Source organism: Entelurus aequoreus, linkage group LG07 (genome assembly GCF_033978785.1).
Source record: "Entelurus aequoreus isolate RoL-2023_Sb linkage group LG07, RoL_Eaeq_v1.1, whole genome shotgun sequence".
NCBI classification, from domain to species: Eukaryota; Metazoa; Chordata; class Actinopteri; order Syngnathiformes; family Syngnathidae; genus Entelurus; species Entelurus aequoreus.
In genome coordinates, this window is record NC_084737.1 from 39,523,329 (window position 1) to 39,538,177 (window position 14,849).

The 14,849-nt window shown below is 40.3% G+C and overlaps 1 protein-coding gene across 1 annotated transcript in view; it reads right to left on the reverse strand.

The window, feature by feature from the left end:
• plxnd1 (plexin D1) overlaps window positions 1–14,849 on the reverse strand; it is a 160,023-nt gene that overhangs the window by 118,491 nt on the left and 26,683 nt on the right. Inside the window, exons 3-4 of the mRNA XM_062053578.1 lie at window positions 5,269–5,400; window positions 3,125–3,225 (exon numbers count right to left, since the gene is read on the reverse strand). Of these exons, the coding sequence (XP_061909562.1) occupies window positions 3,125–3,225; window positions 5,269–5,400 (233 nt within the window). The remainder of the gene's footprint in view (window positions 1–3,124; window positions 3,226–5,268; window positions 5,401–14,849) is intronic.

Sequence of the window (14,849 nt, forward strand, 5' to 3'; positions counted from 1 at the left end):
TCAACTCTTTGCATAAAACCCAACAGACATGGACCGAAACAATGGCGGCCTCCAAGCTTGTTGCTGGATAGTGTTTGTAGAAACACAAAGACGTGACTAAGGAGGCCCACTCACAACTACCGCCAGCCCAGAGGCCAACATGACTGGTCAGAGGGTACATCAAACACACACTCATGACATCAGCTCCCAGACAGCCGCACACTCCCAGTGACAGAAACACACAGGCTTACACACTTTGACATTTCCTTGTCAAAAGAGCCAGTGTGCGCTCTCCCTCCCGCCACCGTCGGCACAATCAACGCTCCTTTGTAGACGGAGAGAGAGAGGAGGACAAGGGCACAGGGGGAGGAGCAGACGAGGTCTACAGGGACAGAGATGGCGGCTGAGTGAGGGATAACGAAATTCTTCAAGCTACTGGAAAATATGAAGCCCACAAAGGGGGGAAAAAGAGAGAAAACAATACAGTGATGGGAAACGAGGGAATGGGATAAGGAGGGGACAGATTGATAAATAGAGGATACATGGAGATGACAGGGAGACAGTCTGACCACACACACACACACACACACACACACACACACACACACACACACACACACACACACACACACACACACACACACACACACACACACACACACACACACACACACACACGTACAACTCTTCATCAGTCCACACTTGCAGCTCTGAATGGCCCATGGCAGTGCCAGAGCTTCTGAGAGCTGCAGCACAACTCATCAGAAAATTCTCTATCTCACATCTGATTCGCTTTAATCACCAAGCAAGTGACTCTCTCTTTCTCTCTCTCACACACACACACACACACACACCCACAGACACACACACACACACACACACGCACACACACACACAAAGAGTCAAACAACAATCTGCCCGAGAGCCGGCGAACACAGAGCCATAGAGCTGGTCCTTACAGAGTCATGTTAATCACTGCCCTAAACTTGCGCAGCCTCCCAGCTCGTCACATTGCAGCCAAACTAGAGAAGAAAATAAGGCAGTGTTCCATGCACTGACGTTCCACCTCCAGCACCTCCAGTCTGATCATTCTACAAGCCTCCAAAAAACATATTCCAAAGCTCTGTCAGCCCAACAAGCCAAAAGGAAGACATATCTGTATTTGGCCTTCATTCTGACCTTTTTTTTCATCGAGACAACCTCAAAATGTTATTATTATTACATATTGAACATTCACAGACATTTGCAAACCAAGAGTCTCCACAACATTATGAGCTGCACAGCATTTGTCTGGAAATGTCTGTAACATTTACAATTATTAACCAACCCAAGAATCTCAAAGATCTCCAGTAAGAACTGCTTTAGTTTAGTTAATTTAGAGCCTCAATTGTCACATTTCTAAACAAAAATAAATTGTCCTTCAAAACAATATTTTTTAATCTTGAAACAAGGTCTCTCTTGTGGCTGAGGTCAAAGGTCAAGAACTAATCTTCATCAAACTAGAAAGCTGATGTTAAAAGTCATATACTGTACTTAGAGTAAGTTTTACTGTACATAGTATATACCAGTGACAGGACCATGATAAATTATTTTTTGCGGCGTAGGAATCATTAATTATCAAATGTTTTCAGAGCTAGAGCATAAAAACCTGTTTATGACCATCTGAATATTTTTAACATTACAAAAGCCCTTTAGACATAAAATAACCCCCTTTAGTCACCGTTACACTTTTTTAATCCAATATATTAACGCTGGCTGACGCTGAGCTAATCAGTGGCCACGATACTGAGCAGCACACTCTGATTAGATTGGTCTCCTCTAATGGCTAATACTACTTTAGTATTGATATGCAATATAAATTATGTGCATGTATTAGAAAATGAATGACGGTTGACCTTTGTGAAGTTGGCCCCGCCTTATCATTGCAAATATTAAAATAACATTGTCATTCGTTTGTGCCACGTTTGTTCTGTAAACATTTTTGTTTGTGCTGTTATTGTTTTTAGTTTTTCTAAAAAACATTTTCTGACTAGGGATGTCATCCATTTTGTCCAGATCACCCCAAACGTGTACCCTTTTTTTGTGCTACATTTGTACTGGTTTGTGCTGTGAAAATTACTGTGTCTAAGTTTTACAATTGTTATGTTTTTAACGTCCTTTTATTAATAACCAGCCCCAAAACATAAACACTATAATTGTTAGACAAATCATTTTTGCAGAACAAACCAGCACACACCATTGGTACAGCTTTGGAGAGATTTTGTCATGGTTCAGGGGCTGGGTATGAATAATAACATGTTAATAATAACATAATAACTATATCACGTTAATAACATAAAAACTATGATAGTTAGACAAAACATTTTTGTAGCACACATGTTTGGGAGAAGTTTATGGAGATGTTTACAAGGTGGAGGTCCGGTTATTAATAATAAAGCATTAATAACATGAAACTATATTATCCATCCATCCATCCATTTTCTACCGCTTGTCCCTTTCGGGGTCGTGGGGGGTGCTGGAGCCTATCTCAGCTGCATTCGGGCCTTATCACAGGGCCAACACAGATAGACAGACAACATTCACACTCACATTCACACACTAGGGCCAATTTAGTGTTGCCAATCAACCTATCCCCAGGGCATGTTTTTATAATATGGTGGTTAGACAAAAAAATGTTGAATCACAAACCAGCACAAACGTAGCATAAACAAATGGGACAAGTTGGGAAAGATTTTGACCGGGTATGGGGGCCTGGTTATGAATGTTATAACGTTAACATAAAAACTATTTTTTTTTTTGACAAGGTGGGCGAGCTGGATGACATCAAGTCACTCGTCAGAAAATGTTCTTTAGAATAACTTAAAAACCGTAATGGCACCAGCAAAAAATGTTACAGCACAAACCAGTTGAAACTTAGCACAAACAAATTACAGTTTTATTTTAGTATTTGCAATGATAAGGGGGCCAACTTTATACAGGTGAAAAAGTGTTCTTTATTTCAACAAATTTTCCTTAGAAATGTTTTATTTGATTAATCGAAAAAACTAATCACCAAACTACTCGATTACTAAAATAATTGATAGCTGCAGCTCAGGAGGCATAGATAGATATTTTCACAATATTCTAACTTTGTGTTGACCCTTACCTATTCTCCAGCGTGCACCAGCCACAGTGGGCGTCACCCGCTCCCAGACAGTCTCCGCAGCTGGTCCACTGGTCACATTCAGCCACTTTCACCCTCAGCATCTGCTCCAACATAAAGCACACATGCACTTGTTCCAAACTTCAAAGCAGTCAACACAGTTATTGTTGCACAAGCTACAGCAATTTTACAGCAATGATGCAATATGGTCATTAAATTAATCTTTTGTAGTGGGATATCTTTATTTCCTCCTTCCTCTGTTGTTTACATATAAATTAAAATATGTTTGCTTGGGCTCTGGGGAAAAATTGTCAGGAAAGAAAATGTATAATTTGCATTCTGAGTTGATAAAATAAGAAAAAGACAGAGCTTGCTACAGCCGAGACTGTAAACATCTGAGGTTGGAAGCACGATGATATTACCAGAAGGTGCATTTGCATTACTATATATACAGTAATCTAATAATGTAATTAACCAATAGAGGACTAATTATTGGACCTTAAGGAGACTAACTGTTTGCATCCTTTTAAGGGACAAAAATGTACAAAAGGTACTGTATTTACCCAAGGTTAAAAAAGGATATGTGCACCAATCAAATTAAATTACAGCAAGTAAACTAGAGCCTATCCCAGGTGAGTAAAAGTTAATAGAGGTAGGGTACACCCTGAACTAGTCAGCAGTAAATTACAGGACACATAGAGGCATTTACATGTATGGACATTTTAAAGTATCCCTTTAACCTGACATGCATGTTATTGGAGATGTGGGAGGAAGTTGAGGTACTCCAAGTCAGGAGTGAAATTTGGATTTCAGAAGAGGCGGGACGCAACTTTCGTACAGGGGGCGCGGCTTGAAGGATAAATGATATGAACGGGAAACAAATTGTTAAATAATTGTATTCCTTTCACAAAATAACACAATTAACTGTGTTATTAATAACCTGCTCAGTGGCCTTGTGGTTAGAGTGGACTGGAAGGTCGTGAGTTCAAACCGCAGCTGAGTCATACCAAAGACTATAAAAATGGCATCCATTATCTCCCACTCAGCACCAAGGGTTGGAGTTGGGGTTAAATCACCAAATGATTCCCGTGCGCGGCCACCGCTGCTGCTCACTGCTCCCCTCACCTCCTAGGGGGTGAACATGGGGATGAGTCAAATGCAGAGGATAATTTCACCACACCTAGCGTGTGTGTGACTATCGTTGGGACTTTAACTTTTAACTTTTAACTTTAACTTAACAGAATAAAATAAATAACTTTAGATTGCAAGATTGCAATGTAATTTAATTTAATGTTTACCATGTATGTCTGCTGCAACACAAGACTGCCATCTGGTTGGTCAGCTGCTATGTGCTGCTAGCCCCAGAAAGCCAATCAATAAGCCTGTTGGGCGGTCTACAGGGTCAAGCTTTAGCCTGAACAGCCAGCCGTTTTCCGCTTGGCGCTAGTGTTTGACTTGTCTCCATTCAATTGCATAACATTATTCTTGGATATTAAAAAGTTCAGGACTCAAACACCCTGCCCCCCCCCCCCCCCCCCCCCCAAAAAAAAGAAGAAAAAAAAAAAGATGTCCATGCCCAAAGTAAACCTACACAAGCGCAGGAAGAACATACAAACGTCACACAATTGAGTTGAGCCGATAAAATCCTAAAAGTCAGGGTTTATCAAAGCATGAGGCGCCAGAAGAAGCTTGAGAAAATATTGTAACTTGTCATGCTGACTTCAGTTTGTTCAAAGGCTAATTTAATTGGTTTTTAGTTAGATAGAAAAATCCCCCAAAATGCTCCAGATATATTTGAGAGCATAGGTGAGAATATTGTATTCTCTGAGAGGAGGCTCACTGTGCCTGCCTTGAAAACCCTGCTGTAAGCCATTTTATTGATTCACAAGCCATCCATTTCTTCACAAAGGGCTTTTTTAATTCACCTTTTTCAGAATAATTGAATGTGTTCTTTAGTTTCTTTTAAGGCAATATATCACAGGGAAGATCTATATGTTTAAATTGGGACAAATAAGGGCAATGATGTAACTTTTTTCACTGCATTGCTGGAGACGTGCTGGTCACATGAGCTCACCAGTGATGCCATTTTTGGTCATTAATCATTGACATACACAGAGAGAATAAACAAACTGCAGCTTCTTTCTTACATGATGCGAGGTCATGAGATAAAGGAAGGTCCTGTCGCTGGGGTCAAAGGTCATGATGTGGTGGACTGCTTCACTGGCTGGCAGCTTCAGTGTCCACTGATTAGCCAAGGTCATGTTTGGCGTGAGGGTCAGCTGTAAAAAAGAGAACATGTTGGATTTAGGTATTGGAAAAATATAGCAAGACAATGTATATTTAAAAATTAGTTGAAGACAGTTTGAGAGTAGGGTTGCGGGATATAAATGACATACGAAATAAATTATATAAATTTGGCCGACGACGTTGATGACACATTCTAGTTGTGTACCGCAATTTTGACAGCGACAGGCAAACAAAGGCGTCCTTAAAGCAATGTAACGTCTTTGCCAGCGAGCTAGCAATTAATGTGCCTCCACAGTGCAGTTTCTGAATCACATCACTAATCCTCGCCCCTGTGGCGGCAAATAGACTCTGTTTCTAACAAGTGTTATTATCACTGGAGGACAAACAAACTACACTAAACACCGTAGAAAAGATACAGAAAAGCATAGCTAACTGCTAAGATAGAACTCTTAAATGTAAGCAGGGGTGGGTAAACCAATACAAATATCGACAGTAACGATACCAAGTATAGTGTCAGTATATGGCTGATAATACAATGATTAAATCAACATTTTTTACTATCACAAAATAGTTTTTGGTCGTTTTTGTAATTGTTTAAAAAACTGTTTTTGCACGATTGACTTTGTTATAAAATTTGTATGTAATAAAAGGGCATAAAGGAATCATTTAAATATACATTGATATTATCAGATTACAGTTGTGAGTAAAATTTTAATCACTTCCTGATTCTGTAAATTTTTAAGTATGAACATTGGTATGACCAATATTGCTTGGTGACTACTTGGACTTGGATCAATACCCAAATTTGTAGTATCGCTAACTAATAAAATGTAGCCAAACAACAGAAGAATAATTGCTGCTTATTATATTTGAACAGAAGTGTAGGTAGAATCGTGTTACAACAGAAAGCAGCCAGGTATTAACAGTCAATTGTCAAGTAGACAAATAATAGTTTTGACAAAATACAACAATATGTTACCCAATATGTCAGTAGCTAAATTAGGAGCCTTTTGTAACCTGTTTTGAGATGGTTGTATTATCATTTATATGCCAAATAACATATCATAGTATATATTGTTATTGCAGGAGGCTGAAATATATACCACAAAATAGATTTTAGGTCATATCGTCCTTCCTTATTTGAGAGCTGCCAATATTTCAAATGTTTTCAGTTTTCAGTCCTCCCTCGTAGGGCAGATATCCTGATAATTTAGCACCACCTCACCAGCTGCATATTAATTGAAGTCTACCAGGCTGCTTGTCAAAGGATTCTATTCGACATCCTACACTCACATTTAGGAAAGTAAATATTTGACCAAGAAGCCCCTTTGAGCCTTGTTCAAACACACAATACACCCCTCTCCTCTCTATTCTTCTTTTTAAAAAAAAACAAAAAACTGATATGTATGAATATGAGAACAAAAGAACACGGATCTGTTTTGCAATTAATATTCCTATAATTGACTTGGGAATTTTTCAGTGTCTGCACACGGTATTTATACACAATGATTACGATGTGCATAATCTGGTTCCAGAACAGTGATTTATCTGCATGCAGACCTCCCTGCAGCTCAGGAAAATGAAATGGGTGACATGTTCATGTAGTCATGCACACACACACACACACACACGCACACACGCACACACATACACACACGCACACACACACACACACACACACACACACACACACACACACACACACACACACACACACACACACACACACACACACACACACACACACACACACACACACACACACACACACACACACACACACACACACACAGGGCCGCAGAGGAAAACAAACCCTGCTGAGTGAGACTTCCTGTCACGCAGACAGTGAAAGCTCTTATGTCTGCAATTTGTAGGGTCTTCCTTCACACCGGAGACGTCCTGATGGACCGACTAACTCAGTGACAATCGCGCCATGTCGCTTCCTCATCCACGAGCACGCAGAAGAGGCTCAAACATTACCACCCACAGAGACTTGCTGGTTAATGTTAAACCTGAGCAGATAGAAGCCTAACCTGGGATAAAAGGCGTTATCTCATCTTCCAAATAAGACTGTTTTTCCAGCACCGCTGACCCGTTTACACATACATACGACTCGTAGTTCCTTAACGTCCTAACCAAACAACCCAGGAAGTAAGTAGGATGACACTGTGGGTAAGCAGCAGGCCACACACCTGGACAAAGAAGCGGGAAGCAGAGAAAAAGAAGCAGTGATGAGCAGAGATGTGGCACCAGGTCACAGAACAAAACACCTGCTGCTCTGGAAGGTCACTCCCGCTCTATTCTCGGTCTATCTACCCCACGCATGAAAGAGCCCATTCAACTCAGGGAGTCCTCAGCTGCTCTGTCCGTGTAGAGGAGATGGAATAAAGGCAGGTGGAGGTGGGGCATCAGCAAAATAAAGTCTGCTTGTTTGCAAAATGCATCAGAGGGTAGGCATGATGAAGCGATGAAGTGTGTGTTTGTGTGTGTGTGTGTGTGTGTGTGTGTGTAAGGGGGTTGGAGTGAGATAAAAGCAGACATAAATGGACGTCAGCCCTGATGATGAGAGGGGGAGACTTCATTCATTTAAAAAAAATACGCATGTAATTACAAATGATTTCAGCGAGGGCTCTCTCAAACACAGTCAAAGAGCCATAACTTAATCTCAGCCACTGTTCCCTTGTGTTTAGTCTGAGCCAAACTTACAGTCAGAATCACATTACACACGCTAACAGCACCATTAACCTCTACAACAGCCCTGTCCTCCGGGCAACATATGTTCACTTCCAAACAAACCAGACTAACACTACATGGACAAAAGTAGTGAGACGCATCTCTTAATTGACTATTTAGTCACTCAGGGGTAGGAGCCTCGTAGTTCTCTTTTAATTTTCATTACATTCTAAGGTTACTAAATTGTGCCAAGATATTGAGAACAATTTAATGCTTGCAACCTCGTGGGAATAGTTTCTGTTCTATCATGACTGTTTCCTGCAGCACAAACAAGGTCCATAAAGGCATACATTGATTAGTTTAGTATGGCAGAACCTGGGAGCCCTCAACCCCATTAAACCCTTTGGGTTGACAGAGATGATCCAAAATCAGTGACCTATGAACTCACAAATGATCTTCTTGATGAATGGACATCATTTTTCTACAGTAGAATTTGCAAAGGGTTGTTGTCTCGTGTCCCACTACTTTTGTCCATATAGGTCACAGGTGTCAAAGATTTGGCTCACCACAATATTTTACATGGCCCGGCGAAAGCCTGGGTATAATATGCATACTTTTATATAATAAGTACTTAATCTTTCCTTGCTAAATGTATTCGCTCTTTCCATTAAAACAAAAACAATTATAATTGTATTGCATGCAGTTGTATATCTTTTAAACTTTAATATTAAGTAATAATGCAACGAATATTTTATCATCATACAATCCCTTTTTTTTTTTTAAATGAAACTTTAATATCTGCTTTATGATTGCAAAGAAAGTTATCCATGGAATTGTATACTGTAAAAATTATAGTAGATTGAACGGTAATTTAGCATAAAAAAACAGTGGTAACAAATTTCCATTTACAGTGATAAAATGTAAAAAAAAATGTAGATTTTACAGTAAAAAAAAACACCTGGCAGCACGGTCACCAGAATTTTACTGTAAAAACAGCAGTACCGTTTTTTTCATTTATAGTAACAAACATGATATATTTTACAGTAACATTTAGAAGACTGGGCTGAAAGTTTTCTACTGCAAACATTTTTTCTTTACAGTGTACATTAAAAAGTACATGCCATGGCAATTGTGTAATAATAACACGAGGCAAGTCCTTATACATTTACATTAGGGTTGGGCGATATATCGATATACTCGATATATCACGGGTTTGTCTCTGTGCGATATAGAAAATGACTATATCGTGATATTCGAGTATACGTTCTCACGCAGTTGCTTTTACCTGCTGGCATTACACTACAGGCTCTTCCCACTCCTTCTTGTGTCTCCTTTTTACAGACAGCAAGTGCACCTTCTTACACACGTCACATACTGTCACGCAGGGGCGTCACTAGCTTTTTAGGACAGGGGGGGGCTTAGCCCCCAGGAGATGCACAGGATGCGTGCGAACGTAGCGCACAAGCACATTTAACTTTATAAATAACCAGGATCTTCATGATGCATTTCAGGCTAACTAGCTAACTAAGTAGCAGCATTGTTTTAGAGCGGGAATGTAACTTTTTGTCAAACCCAGACCTGGTGTAAAGTGGAGCTAATACATTTTACTACAAGCAGTGATGAATACTTACTTTCTTTAAAAAGTTTCTTATGTCCATTTTGCATCTGTTCACGTTCTTGTTCTGCAGTGCTGTGTGCTAATGTGCTTCGTACACCTGCAGGACCGTAAGCAAGGTCGCAGAGAAAATGCGGACTGGATTTTGAGTGATGTGGGCATTTTGTATATGAACAAGTCCAAGGACCGCAAGCAAGGTCGGAGAGAAAAAGCGGACTGGATTTTGAGTGATGTGGGCATTTTCTATATGAACAAGTGGAATGGATTGGATATCGACGCACTAAAGGGGCTCTCTACCTTACGCTATGAAGTGAGGGGAAACTGAGTGAATAATGACAGGTTATATGATTATTTATTTAAACTCATATTCAGGCCACTTTATAATGAATATGTCGGCATGTATTTGTAAAAAATAAAATAGATTTTTTTTATTTATTTTTTTTAACACTAATTATTTAGGGGGGCTTAAGAATATTTTAGGGAGGGCTTGAGCCCCCCTAAAACAGGCCTAGCAACCCCAATGCTGTCACGTCATACGTCACATACTGTCACGTATACGCCCTCGCGGAGCAGCGAGGTAGCGACATGGGTAACGTTAGCTGTGGTGCTAGCGTAGCCGTGCGAGTGGTAATACGAGAGAAAGAAGGTGCAAATCTAGTAACAAATGAAGGAATAATTAATTCCCAAGAAAAACAACAGGGGGTCCATCATCTGGCGGTGGTTTGGCTTCAAGTGGGAATATGTCCAACAGACAACCGTAATTTGTCAAGTGTGGGGCAAAATTTTGGAAAATGATTATAGATCCAGATACAACATTTTTCTCCCACATCAGTAAGAATTGTTTTTATTATACAGATGATCAATATAATAGCAACATTAAATGTGATAACAAATTGTCAATTATTCATTACAATAGCAGAAGCTTGAAAGCAAACTACAACAACATTAACAACTTTTTGGAACACATCAACGAACCCTTCAAGGTGATTGCTGTCACAGAAACATGGATTGATGATAAAAAAAGGAATAGATTTTGATCTGGAAGGATATGAACTAAACTACATCAACAGAACCAACAAAAATGGAGGAGGAGTAGCTGTGTACGTGATGAACAACCTGAACTACAAAGTGAACAGGAAGTGAACAAAACGTTTTAGCAACTGTTATGTATAGAAAAGGGGTAGGATTAAATAAGCTCTGCTTCTTCCTACTCCTTTTCGAACATGTTGAAAAGAGAAACTGGAAATTGTGATGTATCATGTTGTATGCTTGCATGTTCGAAATAAACTCAAACTCAAACTCAAACTCAAACTCAAAAAGTGTTGCTACAAAAAGTAGCATTACTGCTAATATGTAGCATCATTTGAAAAGTCCCCTGCTAGAGAATGAAGAGTGCTTACTCCGCATGTCAACATCTCCATTCGGTGCCACACGCCCACACCAACAAAATGCAGAGGCAAACATTTCCAGATCAACACCGTATGAAAAAAATAGTCAACAACAAAAGGAGATAATGTCCGCAGTAACCTACCACATAGCGAAGGACGAACACTATTTGATTTCCTATTATGCAGCTCATTTTTATTTGACAGTTATTGAAATATCTTGAGTCACATTATGCACAAAAGTGCACTTTATTTGTTTTAAACTATTGTAGTGGCGTTCTGTACAAAAAGTGCACTTTAATTTAGTGTTGTTTTGAAGTGTCATCTTAGTGACATCTTGCACAAAAGTGCACTAAAAGCTTGTTTTAAAATGTCTCTGACAATCTTGCACTTTCGGTTTTGGAAATGACATGAATGTTTGTGACACTGCTTAATAACTGTTTAATAAATACAGTTTTGGTCAATTGACTTAGTTGTGATTTCCCTCTCTGCATTAAAGTTTAAAATGAGCATATATTAATGCAGTATGATCAAGAATGTTTTAATGTAGACAAATAGAATCATCATACTGCTGTGATTATATGCATCAAGTGGTCATTCAAGGCTAAGGCAAAATATCGAGATATATATTGTGTATCGCGATATGGCCTAAAAATATCGAGATATTAAAAAAAGACCATATCGCCCAGCCTTAATTTACATTCATATTTTATTCAGTCTTACAAACGGCTGTCTGAAGGTAGCCATAACTGCCATGTGGCCCTCCATGAAAACAAGTTTGACACCTCTGATATAGGTCCTGAATACCTGAAGGTTTTTGTGTTTTAAAACACAGCTGATCAATTAAGCTCGTGAGCAGAGGATTGCCAGAACAAAGCAGAGAGCGCAATCCATTCAGAGTACCTGTCTTCATGTATATGCAGAATATATGCTGATTATTTAAACGCTTATAATACTGTCTTCCATGCATGTGTCAACATATTTGGACTGTCAGAAATAAATATAGTAAACATGTCATCTATCATCTTTATGAACTGACTTACAGGTTGATTTGGAGCCAGCAGACCCCAAAAATAAATTAATATATCTTCTATATGAAAAAATTTTTTTGCAACATGCATTTTCTTGTATCTGGATCATTCCATCGCACCATCACGGTGAGTGCCAGTGTTCTGCACTCCATTGAAATTCATGCCCACTCCGCATCTGCGCTGTGTATGAATCCAATGAGTTGGAAATTTAAGGTTGACTGGCAACACTAAATTGGCCCTAGTGTGTGAATGTGAGTGTGAATGTTGTCTGTCTATCTGTGTTTGCCCTGCGATGAGGTGGCGACTTGTCCAGGGTGTACCCCGCCTATTCGCCCGAATGCAGCTGAGATAGGCTCCAGCGACCCCCCGCGACCCCCTGCGACCTCGAAAGGGACAAGCGGTAGAAAATGCATGGATGGATAGAAGGAATCTTACATATGAGCACAATCATAACATTAAATAATGCTATATATATATATATATATATATATATATATATATATATATATATATATATATATATATATATATATATATATATATATATATATATATATATATATATATTTGTAATTTTGTTTCACACTGCAAACGCTTTGAGTGCTTTGAGTATCTAGTTCAGGGGTCCCCGAACTTTTTGACTCGGGGGCCGCATTGGGTTAAAAATTTTTGGCCGGGAGCCGGGCTGTATATATACGGAGCCCCTAAAGCAGGGGTGTCAAAGTCAAATGGACGGAGGGCCAAATAAAAAATTTAGCTACAAGCCGAGGGCCGGACTGTTCGAATGTTCATTGAAAATTTTTTAAATGACGCATATAGTCTAGTGAACCTAATTGAACCTACTGAAAACCTAACAAATATATTCCAATATGATCAGATAAATAAAGCAATATTTTCTTATGGCTCTGTCAGTAATCTTTAATTTTCAACAGACACAAAAGACAAATTTCCTTTATATAAAAATCCCCATAACATGAACATTAAATGAAAGAAACCGGTATTCAAGGCACCATCAGTAGCCTATATTTTCTATTTTAGCAAAAGTGGGCTAAATTTACTTCAAAGAAAAAAACAATAATAGCAATTTTCTATCATCCACTCAACTGAAATATTTTTAAAATATAATTAAATTGAAATACAATAAAATAAAGTGCAAAAATCTATAAATCAAAAACAACACTTTGTTTAAGGAGAAGTAACATGCAGTGAAAACAAATATTAAACTTTAACTTTTAAACTTGAATTGAGTAAAAACTCTAAATATGTGATTGCACAGTAATGTTCACATTAAACCCCCCTCCTCCCTCCGTGGGAGGGAGGCGAGTTGGGTGCCCGAAACCCCCCGCTGGTTTCGGCCCGCCCCTTGGCGCGCGTGGCACGGCGGGCTCCGCGACCCGACGGCTGGCCCTCGTGGCTTGACGGCGGGCGCGTCCCGACGGGCCGCGCGTAGGGGTCAAACGCAGAAGTCTCAGGGCCTCGTGGTGAGGGGGTGGCCTGCGGGTTTCGGCCCGCTTGACCCCCCCGCTCCGCTTGGCGCGCGCGGCACATGACGGGTTCCGCCACCGACGCTCGGGCTGCAGCCCGACGGTGGTGCGGGCCCGGCGGTGACGCGCGGTTTGGGGAAACAAAGCAGAAGTCTCAGGGCCTCGGGGCCGGGTTTCGGCCCGCCCCCTTGGCGCGCGTGGCACGGCGGGCTCCGCGACTGACGGCCGGGCTGCAGCCCTTCGGCCGGCAGGCGCGTCCCGGCGGGCCGCTCGCCCCCTTTCGGAACCTTGGACCGGCATCCGCTTGGTGCGTGTAAAAGATCTGCGGTCTAAAAAAAAAAAAAAAAAAAAAAAAAAAAAAAAAAAAAAAAGATCTGCGGTCTGCGGGCCGGTTCTAATAATAAATCAAGATCATCCCAAGGGCCGTAAAAAACCTTCTCGCGGGCCGGATATGGCCCGCGGGCCTTGACTCTGACATATGTGCCCTAAAGGGACATGGGAATTATTTTTTTTTTAGACATGTATTCTCGTGGCCTCGAGAAACTTTTTATTAAAAAAAAAAAAAAAATTTTTTTTTTTTTTTTTTATAAAAAGTTTCTCGTGGCCACGAGAAACTTTCTCGTGGCCACGAGAAAGCATTGGAAGCGTGCTGATGGTTTGGTGTGTGTTAAAATGGCAGTTGAGGAGTTAATATGGCTGTATTTCCAATGGGTGAGGGCCGACATCCGGGCAACTGAGCTACATACGGGTTCTTCGAGCCATAGCAACCAGACTGGCGTTGAAAACAAACCGTTGCCATTACTCTTTAACCTGTCGACCTACGCTGGTTAAACCCGTCATTCTGCCTCCAAAATGCCGAAAAACTGTGTTGTTTTTGGTTGTGCTAACCACAACTGGAAACAGGGAAAACAAAGGTTGTATTTTGTTCTGCCAAAGCGTGATAAAAGCCCACAGAGACGAGACAAATGGCTTGCAGCTTTACACTGGGAAAATGAGGACGGTTCTCACTGGAGTCCCCCAAAGTCCCGGGTCGTGTGTTCGGATCACTTCGTTTCTGGTAAATATAAGGAACAAAAATCCACCTTCTTAACCACAACTTGGCTATACGTCCGTGCTAATGTTGTACTTGTTGAATTTGTACCTTATAACGTTCGACAGCTGAAATTGTTGTTGTACAAAAATAACATGCGGTATATACTATATAGCAGAGGTGGGACCAAGTCATTGCTTTGCAAGTCACAAGTAAGTCTCAAGTCTTTGCCCTCAAGTCTCGAGTCAAGTCCCGAGTCAAGA